Below are 26,874 nucleotides of genomic sequence, written 5' to 3'. Positions count from 1 at the left end.
AACACAGCCGAAACCAGTTTGGCTCAGTGGATAGAACGTCGGCCTGCGGACTCAAGGGTCCCAGGTTCGATTCCGGTCAAGGGCATGTATCTTGGTTGCGGGCACATCCCCAGTGGGGGGTGTGCAGGAGGCAGCTGATCCGATGTTTCTCTCTCATCGATGTTTCTGGCTCTCTATCCCTCTCCCTTCCTCTCTGTTAAAAATCAATAAAATATATATTTTTTAAAAAAAGAAACACAAAAGACTGATCAATTCAACTATATTACAAAAAAAAAAAAGCTTTCTGCTATGAAAATGACATTATAAACAAAGTTAATTTGCACTCAGCTGTCGAGTGTGACTCGACACGGTTAGCATTAGAATAAAGGAATCGAGAAAAAAAGTAAGCGAGTGCAAAGGGTTAAAAGACAGCAACAGTGTAGGTGGCAACGTTCGAAGCACATAAAACAGGTAAAGGTTAGTATCCAGGATAGAAAGACTTCCTACCCATCAATAAAGCAAGCACAGACCTTTTGAGTGCACCCCAATGGCATTCTTTCCTCTTCCTAATAAACCCTAGCTGATTCAGGAATCGGGGGTCTAGGCTTTGCGGAAGGCTGGACCTGTCCCAGCCCCATCAGGTGGAGAGTGATTGTTCTAAATAACATGATAAAAAAAAATAGCATGAGAGCCTGGCCGGCATGGCTCAGTGGTTGAGCATCTACCTAGGAACCAGGAGGGTTGCTGGTTTAATCCTGGTCAGGGCACATGCCCAGGTTTCGGGCTTGATCCCCAGTAGGGGGCGTGCAGGAGGCAGCTGATCAATGATTCTCATCATTGATGTTTCTATCTCTCTCCCTCTCCCTTCATCTCTGAAGTCTACAAAAATATATATATTTAAAAATAACATGAGAATTCCGTTTCTCTGATCAATTGGTTTAGGTGTGGACACGTATGCAACTCTGTCCACCAAGACTGGAAGGGATCTCCTGTGGGGCCTCTGGGAAAGAGACACTGAGGAAGCATTCACTTTCTCCTGCCTCTAGACATTGTTGTCCTGTGAGACCCTGAGAACTGAGGCTGCCGTCTTGGGCCATGAAGGGGCCAATCCAAGAGGCGCGCCCAGATGGGAGGCAGGGATGTTAGAAAGATGGAGCCGACCTGGCTCTGGGGGTCACAACTGAGCCTCTGAATGAACCAACCCTAGGACTTCTTGTTACGGGAGATAGTAAAATTCCTTTTCGGCTTAAATCACATCTAGGTGGGCTTCCTGTAACTTGTAGCAAAAGCTGCAATTAGATAGCCCTCCATTTGCCCAGAGGAAACCCAGATGGCCAATGAGCGTGATGAGATGTTTGACTTCACAGACAGGAAATGCAGATTCAAATGAGACACCACACACACAAATGAGATACCATGTATGCCCATCAGATTGGCAAAAATAAAGTCTAACAAGCAGATGTTGGCAAGGATGTAATCAGACAAGACATCTTGATGTACAAAGGCTGGTGGTGAGAGCATACATTGGTTGGGTCACCATAGAGAGCAATTTGCAGTCAAGTTGAAAGTGTGCCTGCCCTGTGACGGGGGTCTTCTGCTCCTAGGTATATACTCTAAATCTGGCTCAGACAAGTGCAAGGGTGTTGTTCACTGCAGCCCTACTTATAACAGCAAAACATAGAAACAACCCAAATCCTCGTCAGCACAAGTGACAAATAAATTGTGGCGTACTCACATGATGAAATAATAAACAGAAGTTGAAATGAAGGAACTAAAGCCACATGTATCAGCATGGCTCCATTGTGAAAAGCATGTCAAGTGGGGCGGGTGTGGGGGGGGGGGGGGGAGGGAGACAAGAGCAGGCAAGGAGACATGGTCTTTAAAGCCACATGAAGGGTTACCTGGTCCTTGAGAGTGGATTATCTGCAGAATTTAAATTTGGATTCTAGTCATTTGGACTGTAAAGTAGTGATGAGAGTAAAGGAATACATAATGAGAATGCTTTGGGACTGAAGTTTTTTTAATAGGCAGAAAATTTCATAAATGTTAGGCATGCTTTAGATACCAGGTAAGAAATATTAAGTTTCCCCTGAAGAGACCACCTAGTAGAAGTATTCACAAATATAATCCAGTCATTATTGACTTCCTTGGTCTGACAGAATAGCTGATAAGAAGTCACCAGACTCCCAAGAGTTTCTACACTTTTATTATTGACAAATTCATTGGGTTACAGCCTACCAAAGTGTGGATGTATGGGGAGGGGGAGGGAACTCATTCACAGTGGAATCTAGAGGAGATGACCATGTGTGGGGAGAGGTATGCAGTGATGATTATATGCAGGAAAACAAAAGCCATTTTCACCCTTTATCCCAGTGAACTTCAGGTACTCATGACAAAGCTCTGCTCTGAATTGCACTATGACCGCCTTGCGTGACACGTGGCTCAGTTCCCCTCACTTTTTGTTTCTGTTTAATATGCAAATGTGAGGGTGAGATCCTTTTATTATTATTATTGATTTCAGAGAGGAAGGGAGAGGGAGAGGGAGAAACATCAATGATGAGAGAGAATCATTGATTGGCTGCCTCCTGCACGCCCTGCCCTGGGAATCAAGCCACAATCCAGGCACGTGCCCTGACCAGGAAGCGAACTGTAAACTCCTGGTTCATAGGTCGATGCGCAACCACTGAGCCAGACTGGCCTGGCAAGTGTGAGATCTTGAGCGTGTTTGCATATGCTAACGTAACTTAAAATTAATGTAAGTGCCGTTTTCGGAATTATTTCTATTGAAATAAATTACTTAAAAATAAAAAGGACATGATACACACAGTGTGATGTTTGTTATATACATTTTAACAATACAGAAAACATTATGTTGCTTTACGGATATTTAAACGTGTAGGGGAAACATAAAATTATGGCTAGACTTAAGAAGGAAGGAGACTCCGACACATGCTACAACATGGACGAACCCGGAAGCCATCATGCTAAGTGAAATAAGCTAGACACAGCAGGACAGATACTGTACGATTCCACTTCTATGTGATACCTAGAGTAGTCAAATTCATAGGGACAGGAAGTAGAATGGTGGCTGCCAGGGGCTGGGAGGTGGGACATGGGGAGTTGGTGTTTAATGGGTACAGAGTTTCCTTTAGGAAGATGAAAAATTTCTGGAGATGGATGGTGGTGGTAAGTACATATAAATGTACTTAATACCACTGAACTGTACACTTTGAGTGGTGAAAGTAGTAAATGTTATGTATATTTTATAATTAGTAATAATAATTTTGAAAGTATGGCTCTAACGCATGCACTCCCACTTTGTGAGAGAGGGTCGGGCAGGCAGTGGCACTAGGAAGAGAGGGGGGCTTGGGCTCAAACTCTCATGTGCTGGTTCTTTGATATGATAGGACCTGAAGCAAAAATGACACAAGGCTAGATTTGCAAATTCGGTTCGTGATGTGATTCTCTGAACTTTTCTTATTTTTAAGAAAACCGCCCTAGTCGGTTTGGCTCAGTCGGCCTGCGGAACAGAGGGTCCCAGGTTTGATTCCGGTCAAGGGCACATGCCTAGGGTTGCAGGCTCAATCTCCAGTAGGGGGTGTGCAGGAGGCAGCCAATCAATGATTCTCTGTCATCATTGATGTTTCTCTCTCTTCCTCTCTGAAATCAATAAGTATATATTTTTTTAAAAAAACTTTTCAAACTTAGAATTTTTTTAAAAAGTATACATAGCTTTTTAAGAAAGAAGAGTTCTGTGAAGAAAAACTGCCCTCACGTGGCAGGATTTGTCCCCCCATCCCTCACCCCCAAAACCACGTGAAGTGCCAGGGGTTGCGTGTGGGAGACCTGAGAGCTGGCGTGATGGAGGCTACACCTGTGCCAGGCACCACACCAGCCTGGCAGAGCCTGGCACAGCCAGTCAGGAGAGGAGCTGGCAGGAGCAGCTCTTTCCCTTGACCCCAGGCAGGTGAGGAAAAGGCTGGTGGAGGAAGGTGACTGAGAGCAGCCACTGCCTGGGACCCAGAGAGCAGACGAAAAATAGAAACCACCGTCAAAACTCAGGAATGTGTATTATTAGCAGTTGGAGCAGACAGCAGAAAGAATTCTTCGAATCTGCTGATGACAAATTATATTGCCCAATCTTTCCGGTTGTCTTTTTCTTTGACCTCCTTGCATTTCTCTGGAGCTCCCACAGCTATGGCTGTCTGGGTTGCAAAATACATATTTACAGGCCCTCTAAACCCAGCTAAATATAGGCTTTCTTTTAAAGCAACTGATGATTTGAAGAAATCTTTCCTCTGTCCCACCCCTTCCCTGCCCCCCAACACATACACACACACACACACATTTCTCCTTCTTGGTCTCCCTCCTAGATCTCCAACATGCCTCTAAACTTTCCCAGTGGCGCTAGGGTGAAGTGTGGAGGGTGAGTGAAAGAAGGGGGGCAGAACAGAGGGGCACAGGCAGCAAGGCAGTCTCCCAGCTGTGGGACAACCCCAAAGAACCCCTCTCCTTGCTGGGGCAATAGGGGGGGACGGGGGGAGGGCGGGGACTAAGGAACCAAGAAGCAGGAATGAAAAACCCTTCGGAAGGAGAGAAGAGAGGTCACCTTTTCTCCAAAAGATGATTCTAAGGGATCTGGAGGCGCTGCAGGCAGGGGGTGCCGATATTGCAGAACTTCCTATCATAGAAGGAAACAAGAGGCCCATGTCTGCCCATGAAGACATGTGGAGAGAGGCAAACACGGGTCCACTTTCGGTCATACTGCCTCATACAAGAGCACATGTACAGACACACTCATCCATGTGCAGAGACACATGCCGTCAATGACAGCCAGCACCGAGCTCCTACTTCGTGTCAGGAGCTATTTGAAACGCTGTCTGCATTTCAAACCTATTTAACCCCCATAACCCTATGAGGTCAGTGTGTTATCTCAACTTGATGGTGCGGAATTTGAAGTCCCTTAACTGGGAAGGGGGTTCGAATGAAGATCTGGCTTCAGAGCCAGATGCTCTGCTCTGCTCTGCTCTGCCCCACCCTCAGTGGGGGAGACCCAGGATCCAGATCTCAGGAGACACACGCAGACATCCAAATTAAGCATTTTGAGGAAACGGGGGCTTTGAGAGTAGAAAGGACTAGGTCAAGGTCACTGAGCAAATGGGTAGAGGAGCTAGGGACTCAAGTCAGACTTCCGAACCCTAGCCTGAACTCTTTCCTTCAGAACTGGCTAAGTCACTTTTCTCTCCACATCTCAGCCTTCCTCATTCCCCTTGGGGCAGGGTCGGCCAAGGGCCATTAAAGGACATCCTGGATTTGAGTTCGGGATATCAAGCACGTACACAGACACAAAACACCTTTACAGCCTTCTCAGAGCAGCCCTAGTCCCTAGCAGAGGAGAACAGATAAAGGAGAGTGATTGGGGCAGGAACCACCGGCTCCACATAAAAGGGCTGAAGGCCAGACTCTGATCATGTGATCCTGGCCAGGGAAACACCACTTTCTGAGGCTGAGTCTCAAGGCCCCAGGGCAGGGCAGGGAAGCCAGCCTTGGCACCCAGCTGGGGCCTGAGCCCAGGGCGCTAAGGGTTTGGTACTTATCACAAGTAGGATCTCTGCCTGCATCACCACCTGTCTTTACAGTTACACCTAGTGTTTAAAACCAGCAAGCCTCAAGGAACAGGTCTGAGGATCCTTACCAGATTTGTCCGTAGGTGGGGAAGTAGGGAGGGGCTTGATCAAGAAGAGATAGGGGGTGTATTATCTCTCCCCATAGAAGCCTCCAGCCTTTTCAGCAAGGACTGTGAAAGGCATCACCTTCCCCATACACCCAATCTTCTGTGTCCCAGCCACTTTCCCCTCCGTGTATCCTCTCAGAGCACAGAGAGGCTAAGTGACTTGTCCAAGGTCACACAGCTAGTAAGTGGTGGAGCCAGGATTTGAACTCTTAACAGCTTAGCTCCTGGGTCAACTAGGGGAACCACTCCACCCTCTCTTCCAGGGCAAAGGTAAGGAATGAGCTTTTATTCAAAGACCACCAGGCAACTTGGCCATCAAGGCCCCTTCCACAAAGGACAATGAAAAAAGAAAGAGGTGAGGACCACAGCCTGAGGAATAAAAATTAGATTTAAACGCTCCAATCTGGATAGCAACCCTCCCTAAAGTAATAGTCCTCCTCATCCTTAGGCAGAGTGGGGAGACGTGGCCAGAAAAGTCCTGCTCCAGGCAGGCGGGGAGGGGATGGAGACAAATCTCCCAGGCCAGCAGGCTCGGTGCCTGACTTCAGGGAAGGAAGGAGTGATGGGAAAGCACTTATTGCTCAATAAAAGCTTCTTGGGGAATTCTGGCTGGGGGTGTCATTGAGCTAACCAGGAGCCCATGAAATAATAATCCCACTCATTAGCCTCTGTCATCCAAGCTCTGGGCTGGCTCCACCCTCCGGCATCCCTGAGCCCTTAAAGGGATTTCACTTTTGAAAGTCTCCAGACAGGGGGGACCCAAGCATCCCAAGAATTCTAGTTCAACCCCAGGTGCTGCTGAAGATGTTGTTGGGGTCCTGGGGTCCCTGGGCCTGAACGCTGGTCCTCGGCTCCTCCTCCCACCCTCAGGAGCTGTCTTCCCCACCTGGCCAGAAGCGTGGGCACAAGCGCCTTGGGCTGGGACCAGCTAAGATGACTCACCCACGGGTGTGGGAGATTCTGGGCAGAACACCCTGGGACCTTCGACCTCCTCCAATTCACACAGAGTTTCTGAGGACACTGCCCAAACCCCCAACCCCGGCTAGGTGAGATTTCTATCTCGCTCACTTCCACACTGGGGTTGGGGGGCAGGAGGGGGATTTGCCAAACTCCAGACTTGAGCTTAGAAACCCAAGTCCCAAAGCTTGTTCCTGAAAGCAGTCTTTTCAGATGGATTAGGAGGGAGGGGAGATTGGGGTTGGCGTCTTCACTCTGCCCTAAGCCATGCCAAAGTGTGACACTGGGGAGGGGAGTTTCCGGACCAGCTGGGCAAAGAAGAGGCAGGTGGCCTTGGGAAGCCTGAGGTCTGGGTTCATTTCCGGCTCCAGCTTGGAACCCAAATCTTCCTCCTCACTCACCAGCCTCACGATCCAGTCCTGTGGTTCCTGGCCCCTCCCTGTCCCAATATCCAGGGTTCCCAGGCGGCTTCCCACACCCCATCCCCCACGCTCTCTTACACGTGCTAACCGGTTTCCATCCCACAAAACCCTCACACACACACCTACGGGGCAGGGGCGGATAGGTTCCCTTTGACAGCCCTTCTAGGCAAGGGGGAGGGGGAGATTGGGAAGAAGAGGAAGAGGATGGAAGGGAAGAGGGCGGGGGAGGAGGCCGCAGGAAGGCCTGAGATGCAGGAAGCAGCTGGGAGTGGGGGGAGGCTTTGTGCCTGAGTTGTTCCCTGGGTCCTAGGGTCCACAATGTTCATCATTTTCTGGGATCTGTGGAGTGAAGCAGTGCATCTGGACCTGTCACCGTTAGAGGGTGGCCCTCCTCTCCCAGGCACTGGAAGCTGGAGAGGAGTAGAGGGCAGCCCCAGGCTCCTTGTTTGCAAGTGTCGGGGGGGGGGGGGGGGGGGAGGGTAGGGGGGTGATGTGAGGGAGCATCAAAACATCTTTCTGGGGTGCTAAGAGAGAGGATGTGTAGGTCACTGCCACCCTCCGGCCTTCCTCCCCGCACACCCTTGCACACAGCGGCCAGGATCCTTTTAGAGCAGAGACCCAAACCTGGTGAAGTGTTGGCGCAGGCCTCCAGGATTGTTCCCCAAAACGTCTTCCTTTTTGAGAAGTAAGATGACCCAGCAGGGCCATGAAGACAGGGACCTGGGCCCTCCCTCCCAGCCTGGGTGCAGAGCCCGCCGGCCGGGGACAGGACAACCCCTTCAGACTTCCCGAGGGACGAGGCCCGCTTCGGGGAGGACCATTTTCTTTCTCCAGCCCCCTTCCTCCTCCACCACAAGGCCAGCAACACGGGGCCAAGGTTTCACACCCAGAGGGTAGGTCCCAAGGTTCCCCGTGGGAGCTTGTTAAAATGCAGATTCCTGGGGCAGGCTGCTGAGCTCCTACTTCACAAAGTTTGGGGAGGGCCCCCCAATATCTGAATTTTTAAACATTTAAAATCCCAGAGCGACTTTGAGGTTGATGGCCTTGAACGATGCCAGGGAGCTCAAAGACCTTCAAGGAAATCATCCTTTGCCCCTCCCCACTGATCTCGCTTCCCTTTGGGGGTGGAAAGGGGCGGCACTGAGACCACTGTGGTTGGAGTGCCTCCCCACCCCCCCACCCCCCAGTATATAGTGGGGGTGCGGTTATGTGGGCTGTGATAAGCCGCAGTCAGAGGTGGGGATGGGAGCGTTTAAGAGGACTGGCCAGGGCCTGGGGTCAACGGAAGGCTGTCGGCGTGAGACAGGCGTGGGACTGGGAGGGGACACATTGGAGTGGAGGGGAAGGGGAGGGCTCACAGGCGCCGGCCCCGGAAATCCGATCCCTCTAGGACCCAGCGGTGCCAGTTCCCCAGCGGCGGCGGCGAGAAGGGCAGCCGCTCGGTCTCGGGCAGCCGCCGCTCGGGCTGAGCCAGAGAAAGACCGAGGATCGGGGCGCGGGGGGGAGGGAGGGAGGGAGGGTGGCGCGGCGGCGGAACGGCCCGGGCCGGCCGAGCAGCCATGGGCACCGGGGTGCCGGGCCCCCCGAGAGCCGAGGTCCCTGGCCGGAGTGGGGGACACCCGGGCTGCCAGCCCCGCTGACACCGCCTCGGACGATGTGAGCCGGCGCCTCCGCCGCTGCTTCGCGGGCAGGGCGTGCGGTCCCACCGGCCCCGCCGCCGCTTTTCGAATTTGGTTCGGGGGCTACCGGACCAGGCCGCTCGAGCTTTGGAAGAGGGGCTGGCTGTCTTTGGCAGCTTGATTGGTGGAGACGACCCACACCGGGGCTCGGAGGTCCCCCCCCCCCTTTTTTTTTTTAAGCGGCCTTAACTGTCTTTGGCAGCTTGGTTTTGGGGGGAGCCTATAAAAAGGCCTTTCGGGGGTTTCTTTTCTGGGGGGGGGAGGGGGCGGTGGTTCCGACTTGGCCAGCCGCCTGTTGGAGGGGGGGAGCGGGGAGCGGGGGCATGCGAACCCGGCTCCCCCCATCATGATGAAGACGGAGCCGCGGGGGCCCGGGGGTCCCCTCCGGAGCGCCTCCCCGCACCGCAGCGCCTACGAGGCGGGCATCCAGGCGCTGAAGCCGCCCGACGCGCCCGGGCCCGACGAGGCACCCAAGGCAGCCCACCACAAGAAATATGGCTCCAACGTCCACCGCATCAAAAGTATGTTCCTGCAGATGGGCACCACGGCGGGGCCGCCGGGCGAGGCGGTCGGCGCCGCGGGCCCCACCGAGGCCCCGCGGGCGCCCGAGCGCGGCGTGCGCCTGTCGCTGCCGAGGGCCAGCAGCCTGAACGAGAACGTGGACCACAGCGCCCTGCTCAAGCTGGGCACCAGCGTGTCCGAGCGCGTGAGCCGCTTCGACTCCAAGCCCGCGCCCTCCGCGCAGCCCGCGCCGCCGCCGCACCCGCCGTCCCGGCTGCAGGAGACGCGGAAGCTGTTCGAACGGAGCGTCCCGGCCGCGGGCGGCGACAAGGAGGCGGCGGCGCGGCGGCTGCTGCGGCAGGAGCGCGCCGGCCTGCAGGACCGGAAGCTGGACGTCGTGGTGCGCTTTAACGGCAGCACCGAGGCCCTGGACAAGCTGGACGCCGACGCCGTGTCGCCGACGGTCAGCCAGCTCAGCGCCGTCTTTGAGAAGGCCGACTCCAGGACCGGCCCCCACCGCGGGCCCGGGCTCCCCAGGGCCACGGCCGCCGGGGCGCCCCCGGTCAACTCGAAGCTGGTCAGTAAGCGGTCCCGGGTGTTCCAGCCGCCGCCGCCGCCGCCCGCCCCGTCGGGGGATGCCCCCGCCGAGAAAGAGCGCGGCCCCGGAGGGCAGCAGCCCCCGCAGCACCGAGTGGCCCCCGCCCGGCCGCCCCCCAAGCCCCGGGAGGTGCGCAAGATCAAGCCGGTGGAGGTGGAGGAGAGCGGGGAGTCGGAGGCCGAGGCGGCGCCTGGGGAGGTGATCCAGGCGGAGGTGACAGTCCACGCGGCCTTGGAGAACGGCAGCACCTTGGCCACCGCAGCCAGCCCCGCACCCGAAGAGCCCAAGGCCCCAGTGGCCCCCGAGGAAGAGGCGGCGACCGTGGGGGCGCCCGAGAGAGGGGTGGGCAATGGCCGGGCCCCAGATATGGCCCCGGAGGAGGCGGATGAGTCCAAGAGGGAGGACTTCTCCGAGGCAGACTTGGTGGACGTGAGCGCCTACAGCGGGCTGGGGGAGGACTCCGGGGGCAGTGCCCTGGAGGAGGACGATGAAGACGACGAGGAGGATGGGGAGCCCCCCTATGAGCCCGAGTCGGGGTGCATGGAGATCCCGGGGCTATCGGAGGAAGAGGACCCGGTTCCAAGCCGGAAGATCCATTTCAGCACGGCGCCCATCCAAGTAAGTGACCCCCCCCTCCCCGCCCCGCGCCGCCCCTGCCACGTGCACGCTGTCGCCCCCACTTCGCCCGTGGAGTTTGGCAGGCTGAGTCAGCCCCTGCCACTCAGCCCCCTTCCCAGAAGTTACCACCCTGAGGGGGCGTGGGGGAGTCCCAGCTGTTTGTCAGAAGGGGAGGATTTTCAGGCCTGAGACCGGGGTGGCCTGCCGGGACCTGCCCTCAGGTTCTGTCTGCTGCCCCGCCCAGCGCTCACGCCGCACCCCTCCCTGTCCCGTGTCCCCCCCAAGGGTCCTGGGGCACCTGCTTTCCCTTCCATTCCCAGTCATTCTTCCTCCAGAGGTGCCAGAGGCAAAGGCTTGGTGGTGGGAAGGGGTGTGTGTGTGTGTGTGTGTGTGTGTGTGTGTGTGTGTGTGTGTCTCCACAGGAGAGCCTCCCCATATTGGTCCTTACCCAGCTCTGGGCAGGAGAGGGTCAGGGGGGCTGGGCTCCCCCCTCGACTCCCCCCATGTAGGAGCTGTTTAGGATGTGGGAGGGAGGAGCCAGGAACTTCCCAAAATTAAGGAACAGGGGACCATAGCCCTAACTGCACCTTGTATGTAGCCCCCACCCCAGCTTTGCAGAAGTGAAAGAGGGAAGCAGTTCTTTGAGGGTGAGCCGCGCTTGGGTCATGTGACTGGGGGTGGGGGAAGGCCAGTGCTGGGGCCCTCTTTCTTGGGGTCTGGGTGGGCCAGGGGGAAGTGTTGGGTTCCACAGGGAATAGGTACTTGGTGTGGCTGGCCGTTGAGGGGGCTAGGCCTTCAGCTGGCCAGGGAGGAGGGGTGGGGCTGGGAACCCCCCCAGGGGACCTGGCCGCAGCCTGCATGCCTCTGCTCTTGGCTGCTCACTAGGACAGACTCCCAAGGCCTTGGCAGGCCCTAAACGCTCTTGGCTGTGTTCTATGGGTGCCCGGAAAGAGGGATGGGAACTGCCCCTTTCGGGAGGTCTCAGTGTGTCCCCTCTCATCCACACCACCGCTCTTGGTGAGTCTTTGTAGACTGTGCCAGTGCCCTGAGCTCCTCAGAGCAGTGCTGGTGTGGGGGAGGGGGCAGCCCCTGGGGAGACAGAAGAACCTCAGGCCACCTCCCCCTTTTTTCTACCCCCCACTTTTGACTGGCACATTCAGCCTAGATGGCCCTTTCTCACTACCCCTGGTTCAGCGGCCAGGTCCCCTGCGTGGGGGTGCCAGGTTCCCGGACTGTTCTTGGCCTGGACCCTGCCTCTCCCCTCCTTAGTCAAACCCTCATCTGTTTGCTTGCAGTTTCCATGACTACTCGTGGGCACTGAAGCTGGCCCAGCTTCCTCTCACTCTGCAGAGTATCTGAACCTCTGTTCCTCTCTTCAAGGGGCCAGAGTATCTTAACCTCTGCCCCTCCCACCAGGCCAGCCCCTTCCCCAGCTACGACCTTAAAGTCCTTTCTCAACCCTCTTTCCATCCTGAAGCCATTAGATCCTGGAGGGAACTGAGGATTATGGTGTTTCTTGGGATGCTAAGGAAGGTTGGGGGGCACTGAGGAAGTCAGGAAACCCCCCTACCACCACCACCAGTTCTCTGAGCTGCCTGATCCCCATCAGAGGTGGAATTTGATCTTTTAGACCTGGGCCTCTGACTGTCTATATTTGACACCTTACCCTGATTTTGGGGTAAAAAATAGCGCATGATTTGGAGCAGTGCTCCCCGACTCCCTGGTGACTGCCGCTGCCTGAGTGTGGGAGCCAGTGGCATGTGGTCCTGCCTTATTGTGTCTGACTTTTGACCTTGTTGGGGATTTCCTCCTCCCCGCCCTGGGCAGCAGTCCCCATTTTTTCCCTCTCCCTGCCCCCACTCTGCATTGATACTAAGTCCAGGGCCCGTGTCCCGCTGATGACCCAATTATTGCCTTTGTGGAGGCTTCTGCTGAGGACAGAGAGCCCAGTTCCAGATTGTCACCTGGGCCCAGGGCTCTCTGATAGGCTGGTCACATCATGGTGGGCAGTGTGAGGGGTGGTCTGGGACCTCTGAGCCTGAGGCCCGAGTTTCCTGCAGGATTTAATAGACAGAGAAAAGAAGATGAGGGCAGAACCCAGGACAGGCTGTGAGGGTGTTTTGGAGGTCACTGTGTGTGTATGTGTGTGTGTGTGTGTGCATGTGTGCCCGTGTGCACACACTGTGAGACTGCATGGGGGAGGGGTTTGGTGACCCAGGCCACCACAAAGACGGTGATGAAGGGACCCTGACTCAGATGCAAAAGTGGGCCAAACCCACTTTGCCCGGTCTCAGCTCCTGTCCTAGGGCCTGGGACACGTGTGCAATGAGGACAAAGTCACAGGCGACCCACCCACCAGAGCCCAGCTGGGCACAGTCTCATCCTGCCCTAACACTGGCTAGCCCAGGGCAGCGGACCTGGCATTTGCACCAGGTGCAGACTGGGTCGTCCTCCCTCCAGGGGCTCGGAGGCTGCTGGCCAGATGTCATGAGGGCAGTCCACCTGCCTGCTGCACAACTGATGATGAGCTCTCAGGGCCTGAGCTTGAGTTTCTCTGATGCTGTGAAATTGAGGGCAATGAGTTACATGGCCGCATAGCTCCCCTTCCCCAGCCATGCTCCCAGGCTCTCCCTGGGAGTGAGCCTCTGGGGTTGGGGGGATGGACACAGGAGCCCAAACGAAAGCTGGGACACCAGGGTGCTGCTGCCTGCCCCGTGCTCCTGGGACGCTGTACTGGAGGAGCGGGGCCCGGCGGGGTTCTCGGGGAAGGCAGCGCCCCGCTTCAGCTCCTCAGGCCCAGTCATCTGACAGAGCTGCTCCCACCCAATCTCGCCCCCACTAAGCTCCAAGTGGTGCCAACCTGTCGCTGCAGGCAGTGCAGCAGGAACAAGTCATGGTACCCCAAATGGTGCTGTTAACCTCCCACTGGGGGCTCCCCTGCCTGGTCCCAGAATCAGGCACTCCCACACAGCCCCTGCCCTATCTTCTGTTCCTTGGAGGAGGGTCGGGCTGGGGAACCCCCTTTGTGCTGAGAGACTTGGGAAGAGGAAGACAGCAGAGGGGCACAGGGGACAGGGCAGAGCTGAGCTGGCCTTGGGGCCACCGCGAAGGCTGGGTTTGCTTGTCTCCCCAAGGCCTGCCTCTGAGAGCGGTGGTCCTGGAGGGAGACTGAGGCCCGCAGGCAAGGCCATGGTGTTCTCTCTGCTCCTACCATCTGAGGGGCACCTCGGGTGGAGGGCCTGCCCTTCCCCCGTGAGGGTGGAGGTGGTCCTTCCTGCCTCCCTCCCCCACCCAGGCCTCAACTTCAGGTTCAGGTCAGCCCTGTCCTCTCCATCTCTGTGTCTCCTGCTCCCCTCCCCCTCCCTGCGTCTCACACCGCTCCCTCCTCTCTCCCCATCTGGCATCCTCCAGCATCTCCATTCTTTCTCCCCTCCTCCTCTTTCCCTCTCCTGCTCAGCCTGTTCCTTCTGCTACCCTGCCCTCTGTGTCCATGTCTGTGTCTGCCCTCACCTCGGCCTGGCTCTCCCTCATCTCTTACTTGCTCCTTGCCCCTGTCTGTTGGTCGTTCTCTGTCCTGGGGACCTGGTTCCTGAGTCTGGCAGTCTCTCCAGCACGGTCCTTCCCTTCCTTCTACTGTGGGCCATGCTCACACTGTTGGGGCTGCAGAAGAGAATAATGGTGTGGGCTGGGCAAGGCTGTGGCCCTTTCTCTCCCATGGACTCCAGAACTAGAAGGGCCTTCACTCCAAGCTGGGGTTGTCATGGGCTGGGGAGACCTCCACCTGTCTCGGGGGTGGAGGAGGCCTCTGGTAGGAGGGGAGCATCGGTGGCCTCCCCAAGCCAGTTCTGCCCTTGCCCTCTGACCAGTGTCCCCTCCCCAGGTGTTCAGCACCTACTCCAATGAGGACTACGATCGTCGCAACGAGGACGTGGATCCCATGGCGGCCTCTGCGGAGTATGAGCTGGAGAAGCGGGTGGAGAGGTTGGAGCTGTTCCCGGTGGAGCTGGAGAAGGGTGAGAGGCCAGGGCCAGGCCATGTGGGTCTCCTCTCGGGTGCCAGCTTCTGCCCGGGGCCCCTGTAGGCAACCCACAGCCACCCGGACTCCAGTCTGGCCCCAGGCTCCCACTACCAGTTCTGTGTGCTCCTTCAGGTGCCAGGCTCCTGAGGGCACTGTGTGGGCCAGACATGATGGGAGACCTAAGCGGGCGGTAGACATGGACGGGACAGTCTATCTAACTACACCCTTATGCGCTGTAATAGGTACTGGGGCGGCCTGGAGGGGCTGAAATAACAGCATTTTACAGGAGACCTGGCCAGACTTGGGATGGGGGTTCCCCAAGGAAGTGATGTTTGAGTTGAGCTCTGAAAAGGAGTTCAGGGGAGTTTTGGGGGAAGAGCGAAGGCGGGCTTGGCTGGATTTGGACAGCGAGGGGAAGAAGGGTGTGCAAGCAAGGCCCCGGAGACCATGAGAAGGACACTGTTCTTTTCCTAAGATGGACTGGTGTGGGGAAGGTATTCTACAAAGACCTCTCCAAGCCAATAGAGCATCAGCCTGCGGACCTAAGGGTCCCGGGTTTGATTCCAGTCAAGGGCATGTACCTCCTCCCCGGCCCAGGTGCATGCAGGAGGCAACCAATTGATGTGTTTCTCTCACATCGATATTTCCCCTGTCTTTTCCTCTCTCTTCCACTCTCTCTAAAAATCAGTGGAAAATATCCTCAGGTGAGGATTAAAAAAAGAAAAGGCTGTGTTGTGGGGAGAAGGATCCTAGGACCACTGGTGTGGAGAAGATGGTGGCCGTGCGGGAGGGAAGTGGGTGACCCGAGAGGTCCTGGGAGGTAGATCGGCAGGGTCTGGTGGTGGTTTGGTTTGGGCAAAGGCTGTGAGGGGAGGGGAGGAATCTGGGTGACTCCCAGGCCCCATGAGGGAGTGGCAGACAGGAAGAGCCAGTTTGTGGGGGAAGACCATGACTTTGGATGTCAGAGGCCCGTGGGAGGGGAGGTGCAGCTGGGAGAGAAGAGCGGGAAGTCTTTGAAGCTGTGAGTATGGATGAGATTGCTTAAAGAAGCGTGAACCCATTGGCGCCACCCCGACTCCATCCGCATCCCTCCACTTGCCCGCATGTGCACACGCAGTAGCCTCTGGCCCACCCACGTGGGTCACCCTCAGCAGGCCCTGCTGCCCATCCATTCCTTGGGTGGACAGAGGGCAGGGAGTGACCCAAGAGCATCCTAGTCGACTTGGCAAAGACGGGTAGACAGAACTGCATCCCTTCCCCAGTGTGGGACACTCCTAAGCATGGGGGGGGGTATGCCCCAGAGTGAGGGCTGGGGATGGGGCGCATCTCTCACGTTGTCCCCTGCAAACCCTGAGCTAGACCTCCTCGTTCCCCCTTCTCCACGGCCCCCCACCATCTCACTGCCCTCTGCTCCACAGACTCCGAGGGCTTGGGCATCAGCATCATCGGCATGGGGGCCGGGGCAGACATGGGCCTGGAGAAGCTGGGCATCTTCGTCAAGACTGTGACTGAGGGCGGTGCAGCCCATCGGGATGGCAGGTACCGCCTCTCCCTCCCATCGTCTGCAGGGCGGGCCACAGCCGGGATGGGCCACGGCCTGTGCGGGGCTCAGATGGTGGTGGAGAATACTGTGCCAGGTGCTGGTCGAGGCCTGGGGCCACAGCAATGGACTCGCATTCTAGAGCCGGGGGGGGGGGGGGGGGCGCTGAAGACGAGGGCCGGTTTGGGGTGTCTGAGTGTGTGTGGCGCCACGGGAGGGAGAGCAGAGCATGGAGACTATGTGCCTGGTGGAGATATTTGAGTATTCCCTCCTTCATTCCTCAAATATCTAATTCCTGACTCTGTCCTGGGGCTGGTGCCAGGCCCTGGGGAGTCAGCGATGAGATACTTGCCCTTAGGAAGCATGTGGTGTGGTGTGGTGAGGTGAGGCAGACATTCAAGTGGACACAGAAAATGGTGAAATGGAGGAAAAATACAGGGTGCCTGAAGGCATAAAAAGGAGGGCTTGACCTCCCACCAAGTGTGGCTACAACCTTAAATTTCCTTTGGTACCGGGCAGCTCAATACAACTGCCCAAGTGTAGCTGGTACACCCTCTTCGGGAAAGCAATTTGGCAATATTTACCAAAGCCTTAAGGAAGTAATCCTAAATACAGAAAAGGCTTTTGCATAAAGATGCCCATCACAGTATTTATAGAAAAATAAAAAATAATGTCTGTACAGCAACAGCACGCATAGATAGAGTATGGTGCTTCCCTCCTGATGAGGTATTTTGTTTACAATGAGCAACGTGGGGATATGTCCAGTGACAAAATGTAGGATGCAAATTGTAAATAAAATCTGATCATCAGCCCTAAAAAAAAATAATAAATAAATAAATAAAAATAAAAAAGGAGGGCTTGACCTCTCTGGGTATCAGGGAAGGCTTCTTGGAGGAAGTGGCATTGCAGCTGAGAACTGAAGGATGAGCAGACGTTAACTAGGCCAAAAGGGAGTATTAGGTGCAGGAGGTTCCAGGTGGGGACCAAAAGCAGGCAGTTGTGGCTGGAGCCTAGAGAACAGAGGGATCCAGGTGTGTGGGGTGGCTACAGACGGCGCAGGTGTGCCTGCAGAGGAACCTGCTCCGTGCGTGTGTCATGTGTGCCTGTGTTTTGGTATCTGAGCTAGAGGGGGTATCTGGGTCAGAAGGTTCTGGAAGGGCCTCCTGGAGCTCTGGGAAGCCCAGTGACCCTTCTGTGGACAGCTCCACTGTAGGTGTCTTGCAACAGGGAAGTGGGAAGGGCTCAGGGCATGCCAGGGTTGTAAGTTGAAGGTTGACATCAAGGGTGCCTTGTGGTGGTACCTCCAACGCAGACCCCTCTCATGTGAGACAGGTGAGTGGGCATCCCTGTGAGGGCTGATGCCTTTGGGGTCATGTTGCTAGAGGTGGGGTTGCCTCCGTCAGAGGCCTTCTGTCCACTGCAACGCAGATGGCGTGGGGGGGAGGGGCAGAGAAGAGGAAGATGATAGTCCCTGCTCTTTCGCTTACCTCCTCATTGGGACTTTCCAGAACCTTCCCCGTGGCCACCTGGTTGGCAGTTTGGGGAGTGTGTGTGCATGTGAGAGAGTGTGTCCACAGGCTCGTGCCCACATGTGAGGCGTGTGCATGTGAAGTGTTTACAATAGGCCACGTCCTCCCTTTCCACATAGGAGCCCTGTGAGAAGGCCTGGGGCTCGAGGGAGGTCCCCTCATTCCATCCCTCTCAGCAGGCCATGCTGGACCATCCCATCTCTCCCCTTGTGTGGAGAACAGGCGTCAGATGCACAGCTGGACTGTTGGGGGTTGTGCGCCAGTATCAGGGTGAGAGGACCCTGAGGTACAGAGTGTGAACGTGAGTGCGTGAGGCAGGTCGCAGACATTTGGAAGGTCATCTTCAGACCAGGTCTGTGCAGACCTGTATGTGTAAGAGGGCTGTGGGCCTTGCCAGTGTGCATGGCGGTCATGATCTCTGTTGGATGTCACACTGCTCTGTCGGGTGTGATTGTCATGGGAAGAGCTTGCTGCTACTCCTGGTCCTGGACACCTGTGTGTGCTTTGCTTGCTCAGGTCTCACTGCCCACACACAGGTGGGTCTGGCTGATACCTGATCCCCAGGCCTCATGCATTTTATGCAGGTAGACAAAGTACCAGGCCCCTGTGGGGACTGAGCCTTGAGTTCCTAATGGGAAGGGGCCACCTCTCCCCCAGCTCCACAGATCCCCTCAGGATGCCTAACCAGTGTCACCTCCCCTAGGATCCAGGTGAACGACCTCCTGGTGGAGGTGGACGGAACCAGTCTGGTGGGAGTGACCCAGAGCTTTGCAGCCTCCGTGCTCCGGAACACCAAGGGCCGCGTGCGGTGAGGGCCGGGAGGGTGGGGTAGGTGGGGACTGGGAGCAGGCAGGAGGCTCGGCCTTTATCCGGCCACTCTGCGCATTTGCCCACACACAGTTAAGATTCTGCATGACCCAACTTACAGAGGAGGTCCCACTGCGTCCCTGCCCGAAGGAATTGCTGGGCCCATACCTTCCCATCCTGAGCCCGTGACCGCTGCTGGCCACCAGCACTCGGGCTTCAAGGCCCACTGTCCACCACACCTCCAAACTGGCCTCTAGGGCTCATTCTTCCCCCTGCCTGTGCAGACTCACTCATTGAAAAACCAAGATGTACAGGGAGAATGCCATGCAGATTGGAAGCACTTTTCTCCCTGAGCCTGTCAATTAAGGGGATTGTACTAGAAGCTCCCTGTGTCCTTCTCTGGCAAAGCATTCAGGGATCACTCCCTGCCCCCTCCAAGAGGGGCACTGCCCCCAGGAAAGGGTGGTGGAGAGAAACAGGATGTGGGTGGCCACGGAGAGGAGGGGCTGGTGCCTGGAAGTTCCACTGTTTCCTCTCCATCCTAATCTCCAGTCACCATCATCCCGCCCCTTCCTGAAGCTCAGGGCCCTGGAGCCTATACAAGACACCCCTCCACAGCCCCCGCCCTGCCGGGTGGTTCAGATTCGCCATCCCTGCCTCCACGTGGTGGGGTCAGAGTTCCTGCACTGGCAGCGCCTGAACTCACGTCCCCTGCAGCCCAGACTGAAGTTTGGCTGGCATTACCCCTCCCCCAAAACTGGCCAGTGGGCCTTTGCCTCTCCTGGGAAGGAAACTCAAGAAGGGCCCCCAGCTCCCCCATTCATTATTAACATTCTGCAGCCTCTGGACTCAGCCCTCTCATTTCACCTCCCCTGGGAGGGCCTGGGTGTGGAGAGAGGAGCACCAGCGGGGAGGATGGTGACGTTAACCCAGCTGAGGACAGAGGCAAAAGGAATGACACTGGTGTCCCTGCAGGTTTATGATTGGCCGGGAGCGGCCCGGTGAGCAGAGCGAGGTGGCTCAGCTAATTCAGCAGACCCTGGAGCAGGAGCGATGGCAGCGAGAGATGATGGAGCAGAGATACGCCCAGTATGGGGAGGACGATGAGGAGGTAGGGACTCCTGGCCTGGCTGCCAGCGGCATCGCCCCCTGGTGGCTGGATGGAGCTTTACAGACATCCTCTGCCTTCACCGCTTTCCCAGGCCTTGTGAAGCCCAGAGCACCCTTCCCTGTCCTAGGGGAGCCCCCAGTCTGGGGGAGGTGATGCAGACCCTTTCCTCCAGGAACCCTGATGGAGGAGTCACACCCTCTTTCTTCAGAGAGGCTTCCTACAAGGTCCTACAAGGAAAACAGAGTTCTTCAGAGAGCCCCCACTCTGAGGGGACCGCTTAGCCCCTAACCCCAGGGGATATAATCTGAGGAAGGAGACAGCTCCAGACCTCAGGGGACCCCTAGTGTGAGGGAGCGAGCACAGGCTGTTTCTTCAGGGGTCTCTCTTATGAGGGAATTACCCATGCCTTCAGGGGAAGACACAAACCATGCCCCTGGTATGGCCCCCGTCTGATGGGGGGAACATGAACCTAACCCCCTAAGTGGCTCCCAGTTTGACATGGGCAGACTGTTGCCTGTCTAAGCCCCGGCTGTCAGGCCTGAGGAAGGCTGGGATGGGCAGGGTGCACGGCCTCCTCTCTCCTTCGCAGACCGGAGAGTACGCCACCGACGAGGATGAGGAGCTGAGCCCCACGTTCCCAGGTGGCGAGATGGCCATCGAGGTGTTCGAGTTGGCAGAGAACGAGGATGCCTTGTCCCCTGTGGACATGGAGCCCGAGAAGCTGGTGCACAAGTTCAAGGAGGTGGGAAGAGGGGGTCCTGGGGTGGGGAGGGTAAGGTGGGCCAGCATCCCACCTGCAGCTCTGCCAACCCCCCCCCCCCGGGAACTGAGCACCTGCCCCTCTCCTCCGCAGCTCCAGATCAAGCATGCTGTGACTGAGGCAGAGATCCAGCAGCTGAAAAGAAAGGTGAGGGGAGTGTGTGGAAGGGGGAGGAACAGGGTCTGAGGGCTGGAGGGGTGCTCCCCCACCCTCACACCTGCACACTGACACTTGCCTACCATCCTCTACCCACAAGCACGTATAGGGCAAGCTGTCCTTAGGCAAGAGAGGGCAGTGTAAAGAACTCGAGCTCTGGACCCGTCTGTCCACCATTCACTTGCTGCTCAGTGCCTCAGTCTTCTCATCTATAAAACGGGGTAATAATAGTGCCAACACCATAGGATCCTTGTGAGGACGAAGTGAGATAATCCATGAAAAGTCCTTAACGCAGTGTCTGACCCATCATAGGTGCTCAATAAAAGGTTGCACAAGTAGCTGTTATCCCAATGCACACTGACTTACATCCTAGACGTCTTCATGTCCACGCTGTCCCACATGAGTCCTCTACATCCAGGGCCAGTGACAGATGCATACTGCCCAGAGCTACTCACAGGCACAGGCCAGCCTGGACCCCAGGCACATAGTACTCACAGAGCCATTCACTCTGTGCAGACAGCGCACGGAGATGCTGGGCTTACGCTTCACATGTGCATCGCCCTTGATATGTAGACTCCCTCTGCATTGCTCTGATCCAGGACACACAGGCACGGCCATCGCGCAGGAAGAGTGTCATAGGACATGTGCCTTCTCACGAGGTGCTGATGCTAACACTCCCAGATGGTGACGCACACATGACATACACAGTCACACATATGCACCGCACACAGACACCCACACAAGCATGTTGGGTGCTAACTCCTGCAGGCATGGAGATAGATGCACAGACTTCAGATGAAAAACCTGTATTGGGCCCCTGCTGGGCCAGGACATGAGTTCTAACTCCTGTGGGGCTTTCAGTGTAGTGGGGAGAAGCAGGGGTACACAGCCATGTGGACACGGTACACCGAGGTACACGTGTGTGCACGCCCACGTGTGGGTTTACACCCACTGTCATGGAGAAAGGAGAGGGTGAAGCTGGGCCTGGGGGAGGGGTTAGGTGCCTGAGGCAGAGGAAAGGCTCGCTGGCAGGAGACAAGCTGGAGCTCGGAGGCTGGCTTTGGCGGGGGCCGTGGGCTGGAGCCGCTGTTCCTGTGGGAGACGTAGGAGAGAGCTGGCTGCCAGGGTGGGCGTAGCTGTGTCCTGACTTCCCTGAGGACTCTAGCCTGGGACCTGCGGCCACATGGGGGCCATAAGGAGGACGGTCACTGCCTGTGAAGTGGGAGGACACAGGGCAGGTGGCAGGACTCGGAGGCCAGTAAACTTAGGAGGCAGTGCAGGCCAGGGCTGCCCAGCGTATGGCGGAGGGTGCGGAACGGAAGGCTGGGTTGGAGCTGCATTTCTGAGGTGGAGATGGCAGGCCAGGTTCCTGGGTGGGTGCAGGGCATTAAGGGGCAGGGCAAGTCAAAGGTCTGTTCATGCTTTCGATCAGTAAGCATCTGCTGGCTGCCTCACCAGCACTATTCCAGTCCCTCTGATGGGCAGAAGCAGATTTGGTCCTTGCCCTTGGGCAGCTCTGAGTCTGCGCACCAGTGAACGTATCGTTACAGACTGACTTGGGCCTTGTAGGAGAGGACGGGGTTACTGAGCTCTTAAGAGCAGCAGGGCCTGATGGGATTGGGGGTGGGGGGGAGGGCTGTGCTGTTGGAGGTGCTCCAGGAGACTTCTCTGGGGAAGTGACACTCTGAGCAGAGAACCCAGGGGTGAGCCTAGTGGGAAATGAGGCAAGGGGGCGGGGAGATGGGAACACTCCAGGCAGAGGTAACAGCACAGGCAAACGCTGTGCCAGGAGGCAGCCTGGCAAGCCTGAGGATCTTCAGGAAGGCCTGTGTGGCTGGGGCACAGAGAGGAAGTGGCATGTGCAGCCAACAAGGTTGGAGGGGCCGGCAGAGGCTTGAGGCTGAGCACTGGGGTGACAGTGAGAGGGTGGCACCTGTGAACAGAGGTGGGCTGGACAGGAAGGAGGAGGACCTTTGGGTGGGTGGGGTCGGAGTGGGGGCCTGGTGCCTGTGAGGAGTTGGAAGTGATGTTGGGCTGGAGCTCAGGACTCAGGGCTCTGAGTGCACAAATGCACCCACCTTACCCTCCCCAACCCAGGACCCCCTCTTCCCACCTTCTTCAGGGGTCTCTCTTATGGGGGAATTACCCATGCCTTCAGGGGAAGACAGGGGCTTGGAGCCTATACAAGACACCCCGCTAGTGCTCCCCCCCCCCCCCCCCCCCCCCCCCCGCTGGTGAAGAAGCCCAGGCCTTGTGAAGGGGTGTGGGCGGTGAGAGAGAGAACAGAGGCCCCAAGCCTGAGCCGTTGGGGCCAGGAGGTCTGCACGGGCGTAGCCTGCGAGCTGGGAGAGGGGCCAGGATTGTTCACGAAGCCACAGCAGCAGGGACTGGTCAGTAGGCCAGAGGTGCAGAGGGGACAGAGGGTCATGGTGACCTTCCCCTGCTCCGCGCTCTCACATCTACCACCTCACTGTAGCCCTTGTGAGTGTGGCAAGGCAGGCATCGCTCCCATTGAACAGGTCAGAAGACTGAGACTTAAGACAGAAGTTGCCCTGCCCCAAGTCACAGAGCTAATGAGTGACTAACCCAGGCCCCCTGCCTTCTGGGAGCAGGAGTGTGGTGCATTGTCAGGGACTCCAGCTGGGAGCTCTGAGACCGAGGTCCCACCTCTTCCTTCTCCGGTTTCCGGTCTCAGGTTCAGCCAAGTAAGAGTCAGTAGTTAGGAGACAGTGGGCTCCATATCTGCAGAATTATCCAGAGGTTCTGGCCCAGTGAAAGATAGGGGTGCTCCTGGGCTCCCTTGGGCCCCCACCAACCCAGGGCCACTCCTGCCTCTCAGCTGCAGAGCCTGGAGCAGGAGAAGGGGCGGTGGCGGGTGGAGAAGGCCCAGCTGGAGCAGAGTGTGGAAGAGAACAAGGAGCGCATGGAGAAGCTGGAGGGCTACTGGGGTGAGGCCCAGAGTCTGTGCCAAGCTGTGGATGAGCACCTGCGGGAGACCCAGGCCCAGTACCAGGCCCTGGAGCGCAAGTACAGCAAGGCCAAGCGCCTCATCAAGGACTACCAGCAGAAGTATGTGGCCCGGGGCTGGGGGGCACTGAGGGGCCTTGGTCGCTGTCCTTCCCATCCCCAGCTGAGTAGGGAGGTGAGGAGCATAGAAGTTGGAGAGCCCGTGGTGGGGGTACCTGGGCCCGAATGACGACCAGACCCCAGAGGCTTTGGGAACACCTCGGCCTCCCTGACCTGAGAACAGAGAGAGGGCAGAGCTGCCCAGCAGAGCTGCCCAGCAGAGCTGAGGATAGGACTGAGAATCCTGACACTTCCAGGATGGAAGCCAGGCCACACACCCTTACCCACCATCTGTCCCCCGCTGACCACCAGGGAGATCGAGTTCCTGAAAAAGGAGACTGCACAGCGCCGGGTTCTGGAGGAGTCGGAGCTGGCGAGGAAGGAGGAGATGGACAAGCTCCTGGACAAGGTAGGCCCAGGGTGCCCTGGGGGCAGGGCCGTGGGGAGCTAACAGCAGGGAAGCCCCCATCTGGCACCCACTCTGGATCTCAGTCATGCTGCTGGCTGAGAGCTCAGGGCCAGGTCCCCACCAGTGGACACAAGGAGTGGGGCCCCTGCCTGGTGCCCAGGCCTGACCCCCTCTCCCCTTTGTTTTCCAGATCTCAGAACTGGAAGGAAACCTGCAAACACTGAGGAATTCCAATTCTACTTAGCAGGAATCTTTCCTTGACCAGACAATAATTAACCCCTCCCATTGTCCTCCCTCCCGTCCTCAATATTTCACCCCACCCCCTACCAGCCTGGGGACAGGTGCCCCGACTCCCCCACCCCTCTGCCCCACCTCCCCCAGCTTCAGGGACCAGAAGGCCCATATCACAGGCCCCATTATGGTGGCCCCGGGCAGACAGGTGGCTGGAAGGACGGCCTCCTTCTTACTTCATGGGGCTGAGACAGAGGCCGAGGGATGCTGAGGGCTGGCCTGGGTGGTGGATGGACACAAGGACCTGCAGACCAAACTGCCAGACTTTACAACCTCCAGCCTTTGTCTCTGGACTGGAATGGGGCTGAGGGCTCTCCCAGCATTTCACCACCTGGAGGCTGCTCCCTGCCCACAGGCTCCTTGACTTGAGATGCTACCTTCTTGGCCCTCCCCTCCCCCATCATTGTGCTGTCTCTGTTTCATTCTGATCCTCCTACTGGAAGGGGTTGCCTCCACACCTCCTCCCATCCCTGTTTCCCCTCCCAGGAGGGATGGAGTCCACCCCAGCGCCTGGAGGCTGGGCCTGGCCCTGCACTGATTTCTCACGTACCTTTCAGGAAAAGGGGACTAAGAGTAGGGAAAGGGGGGCAGAAGCCCTCAATTTCTCCTTGTGCCTCCCACCTGCCCTTCCCTGGTGCCAAATAGCCATAACCTCTTCCTGGAACTGTTCTGTGGCCTCTCTGGGGGCGTTTCCTGTCCAGCCCTGGGAATTCTAGGGAAGAGAGGAAATCAGCTTAGGGGCCGGCTGCAGAGACCTGGTCTTGGGCAAGAGAAACATTTCTCACTGAGAGCCAGGCCCTGCCCTGCCCAGGCCACACATGGGAGCCTGTACTAACACCAGAGATTCAGCCTCACCCACCCACACCCACACCCACACCCGCACCCTTCCAATGTTTTGACTGGAGGGCAACATTTTACTAAACTTTTTGGAGACCAGGGCTGCCCTGCTGACAGCCTGCTTTCTAAGTGAAATTGACTCGTTTCCTCACTTTAACCCCAAATTGGGGCTTGGACCAAGGGAGGTGAGGACCCCCTCAGGTCCCCCTCCCCTTTCAGAATCCATCTCTCATTTTGCCCCTCCCCCAAGCCCCTGCCCCAGCCTGGGTTTTTGGCTTCTCCTCATCCCCTATAAATAGACCATGCCATCTATCAGTATTCCCTCTCCCCTTCCTGTCTCCAGACGTTTCCCTACCCCTGAAAGAGCTGGCTGTCTCAGTGCCCGGGCCCATGCACTTCACCTATGCCCTCGCAGATGGAGCGGCCGGGGCCAGGCAGGTGGGGCCGTAGGCGCTTCGGTTTCTCTGGCCGGTGTCCCCATCCCGCCCTCTGCAGGACTGCGTCTCTGTATATAATATATATATGTATGTATTGTTTCCGGTTTTGTACGGACCATGCCCTCTGTCAGGTCGTCCCCATAAACGCAGCCCCCAGAGCCTCGCTGCCTGGTTTCTTGATTCATGGGAGGGTGATGGAGGGAGGACAGGGATGCCAGTCTGCCCAGCGGTCTCCTCCCACCACCAGTGCTTCTCTGTCCCTGAGTATCTTTCTGAGGAAAGCCCTGGTTCCCAGTCACCCCCTCTCTGCTACTATTGCCCCCATCAGTACCCATGCTTTTTTATCCATTCCAACTGGGCAAAGCTGAGGTTTCTAGAGAGTTCCTTAGGTACATCCCATTCCTCTTTTTACAAGGCCGCTGATGGAATTCCAGGATGGGTTAGATATAGTAAGATGAACCCCAAGTCCCTCCCTGAAGAAATCCTCTAACCTGATGGGGATACCCAGCCCCTCCTCTCACAGGCGCCCTGAAGAGTCAGGTTTCCAGGAGGTGGCAGCTGGGGGCGGGAGGTGACATGTCAGAGCAACTTTGTCCCCAGGGTCCTCCTTTGGAGCCCACTGGAGAGGCCTTCAATAGTCTAAGCCCCCTGCTCTGTGCCAGCCGGTCTGGCTGCTAACTCACCAGCTCTAATATGAATGGGCCTGGGAGCCCACATGCCAGGGTTCCAGGGACCAACCTTGGTGACGTCCCAAAGAGGTGAGAGCAGGGGGAAGAGGACCAAGACTTGTGGCCATTTCCAGGATTAGCCCCTCCTTGCTTGGGGTACCGGGGTGTGTGTGTGTGTGAAAACCAAAGCACAAGGCACTTGTGTTCAGTGGCCTGACCCCCCAAGGAGATTCTCCTATTTCCCTTTGCCCTAAGAAGTGGAAGTTCCAACTTCAAGGTCACCTTGGTGGGTCCGTAACACCTGCTCCTGAAGCACCTTGCGGATGGCTCTGTCACACAAGTCTCACTCATGTCAAGCCAAATTCTGGCTTCCCACAGCTTGCTTTCTCAAACATCCTAGTTCTACACCTCAGGGCCACACAGGACCCATCCTCCCGCCACCACCTGAGGGTCACCTGGAAACTGGGGTTGATGACCATGCCTCTCAAGGAAGCTCCAAGTGGATCGTTCTTGGAACACCTCTGGCAAGATATCTAGGTGGCTGAATCCCAGGGTCAAACCACAAGGTCATAGATGCTGGCTCCAGAGTTAGAGGTCACTGAGGCCCTGCTCGGAAAACAGCCAAGAAGTAAAATGGCTGGACCTCCCTGAGTGGGGAGGGAGACATGGGGATTGTGAGGGCTTCTGCTGACGGGTTGAGCATCCAGGGTGGGATCCTGCTGCTCACCTGTCCTGGGTCTTAGGGGAGGGGCCTGCA

At 56.9% G+C, this 26,874-nt stretch overlaps 1 protein-coding gene across 1 annotated transcript; it reads left to right on the top strand.

Moving 5' to 3' along the window:
• Positions 1-8,601: 8,601 nt before the first annotated feature.
• PPP1R9B (protein phosphatase 1 regulatory subunit 9B) lies at positions 8,602-25,609 on the top strand. The gene is made up of 10 exons (XM_079798474.1): positions 8,602-10,488; positions 14,369-14,501; positions 15,925-16,045; positions 18,279-18,383; positions 19,358-19,493; positions 20,083-20,235; positions 20,347-20,400; positions 23,249-23,478; positions 23,788-23,884; positions 24,075-25,609. Exons 1-10 carry the CDS (start codon positions 9,118-9,120, stop codon positions 24,126-24,128), a joined length of 2,454 nt encoding a protein of 817 aa, XP_079654600.1. The 5' UTR covers positions 8,602-9,117; the 3' UTR covers positions 24,129-25,609.
• Positions 25,610-26,874: the final 1,265 nt, after the last annotated feature.

The sequence above is a fragment of the Cnephaeus nilssonii genome (genome assembly GCF_951640355.1).
Source record: "Cnephaeus nilssonii genome assembly, chromosome: 19".
Classification (NCBI taxonomy): Eukaryota; Metazoa; Chordata; class Mammalia; order Chiroptera; family Vespertilionidae; genus Cnephaeus; species Cnephaeus nilssonii.
This window is presented reverse-complemented; position numbering and strand designations above follow the sequence as displayed.

Bases quoted from the DNA above. Each gene is read 5' to 3' on its own strand.
- PPP1R9B (XM_079798474.1), top strand. From the start codon at position 9,118: ATGATGAAGACGGAGCCGCGGGGGCCCGGGGGTCCCCTCCGGAGCGCC. The intron at 19,494-20,082 runs GTAGGGACTCCT...TCTCCTTCGCAG, and splicing joins ATGGGGAGGACGATGAGGAG to ACCGGAGAGTACGCCACCGA. The intron at 20,401-23,248 runs GTGAGGGGAGTG...CCTGCCTCTCAG, and splicing joins TCCAGCAGCTGAAAAGAAAG to CTGCAGAGCCTGGAGCAGGA.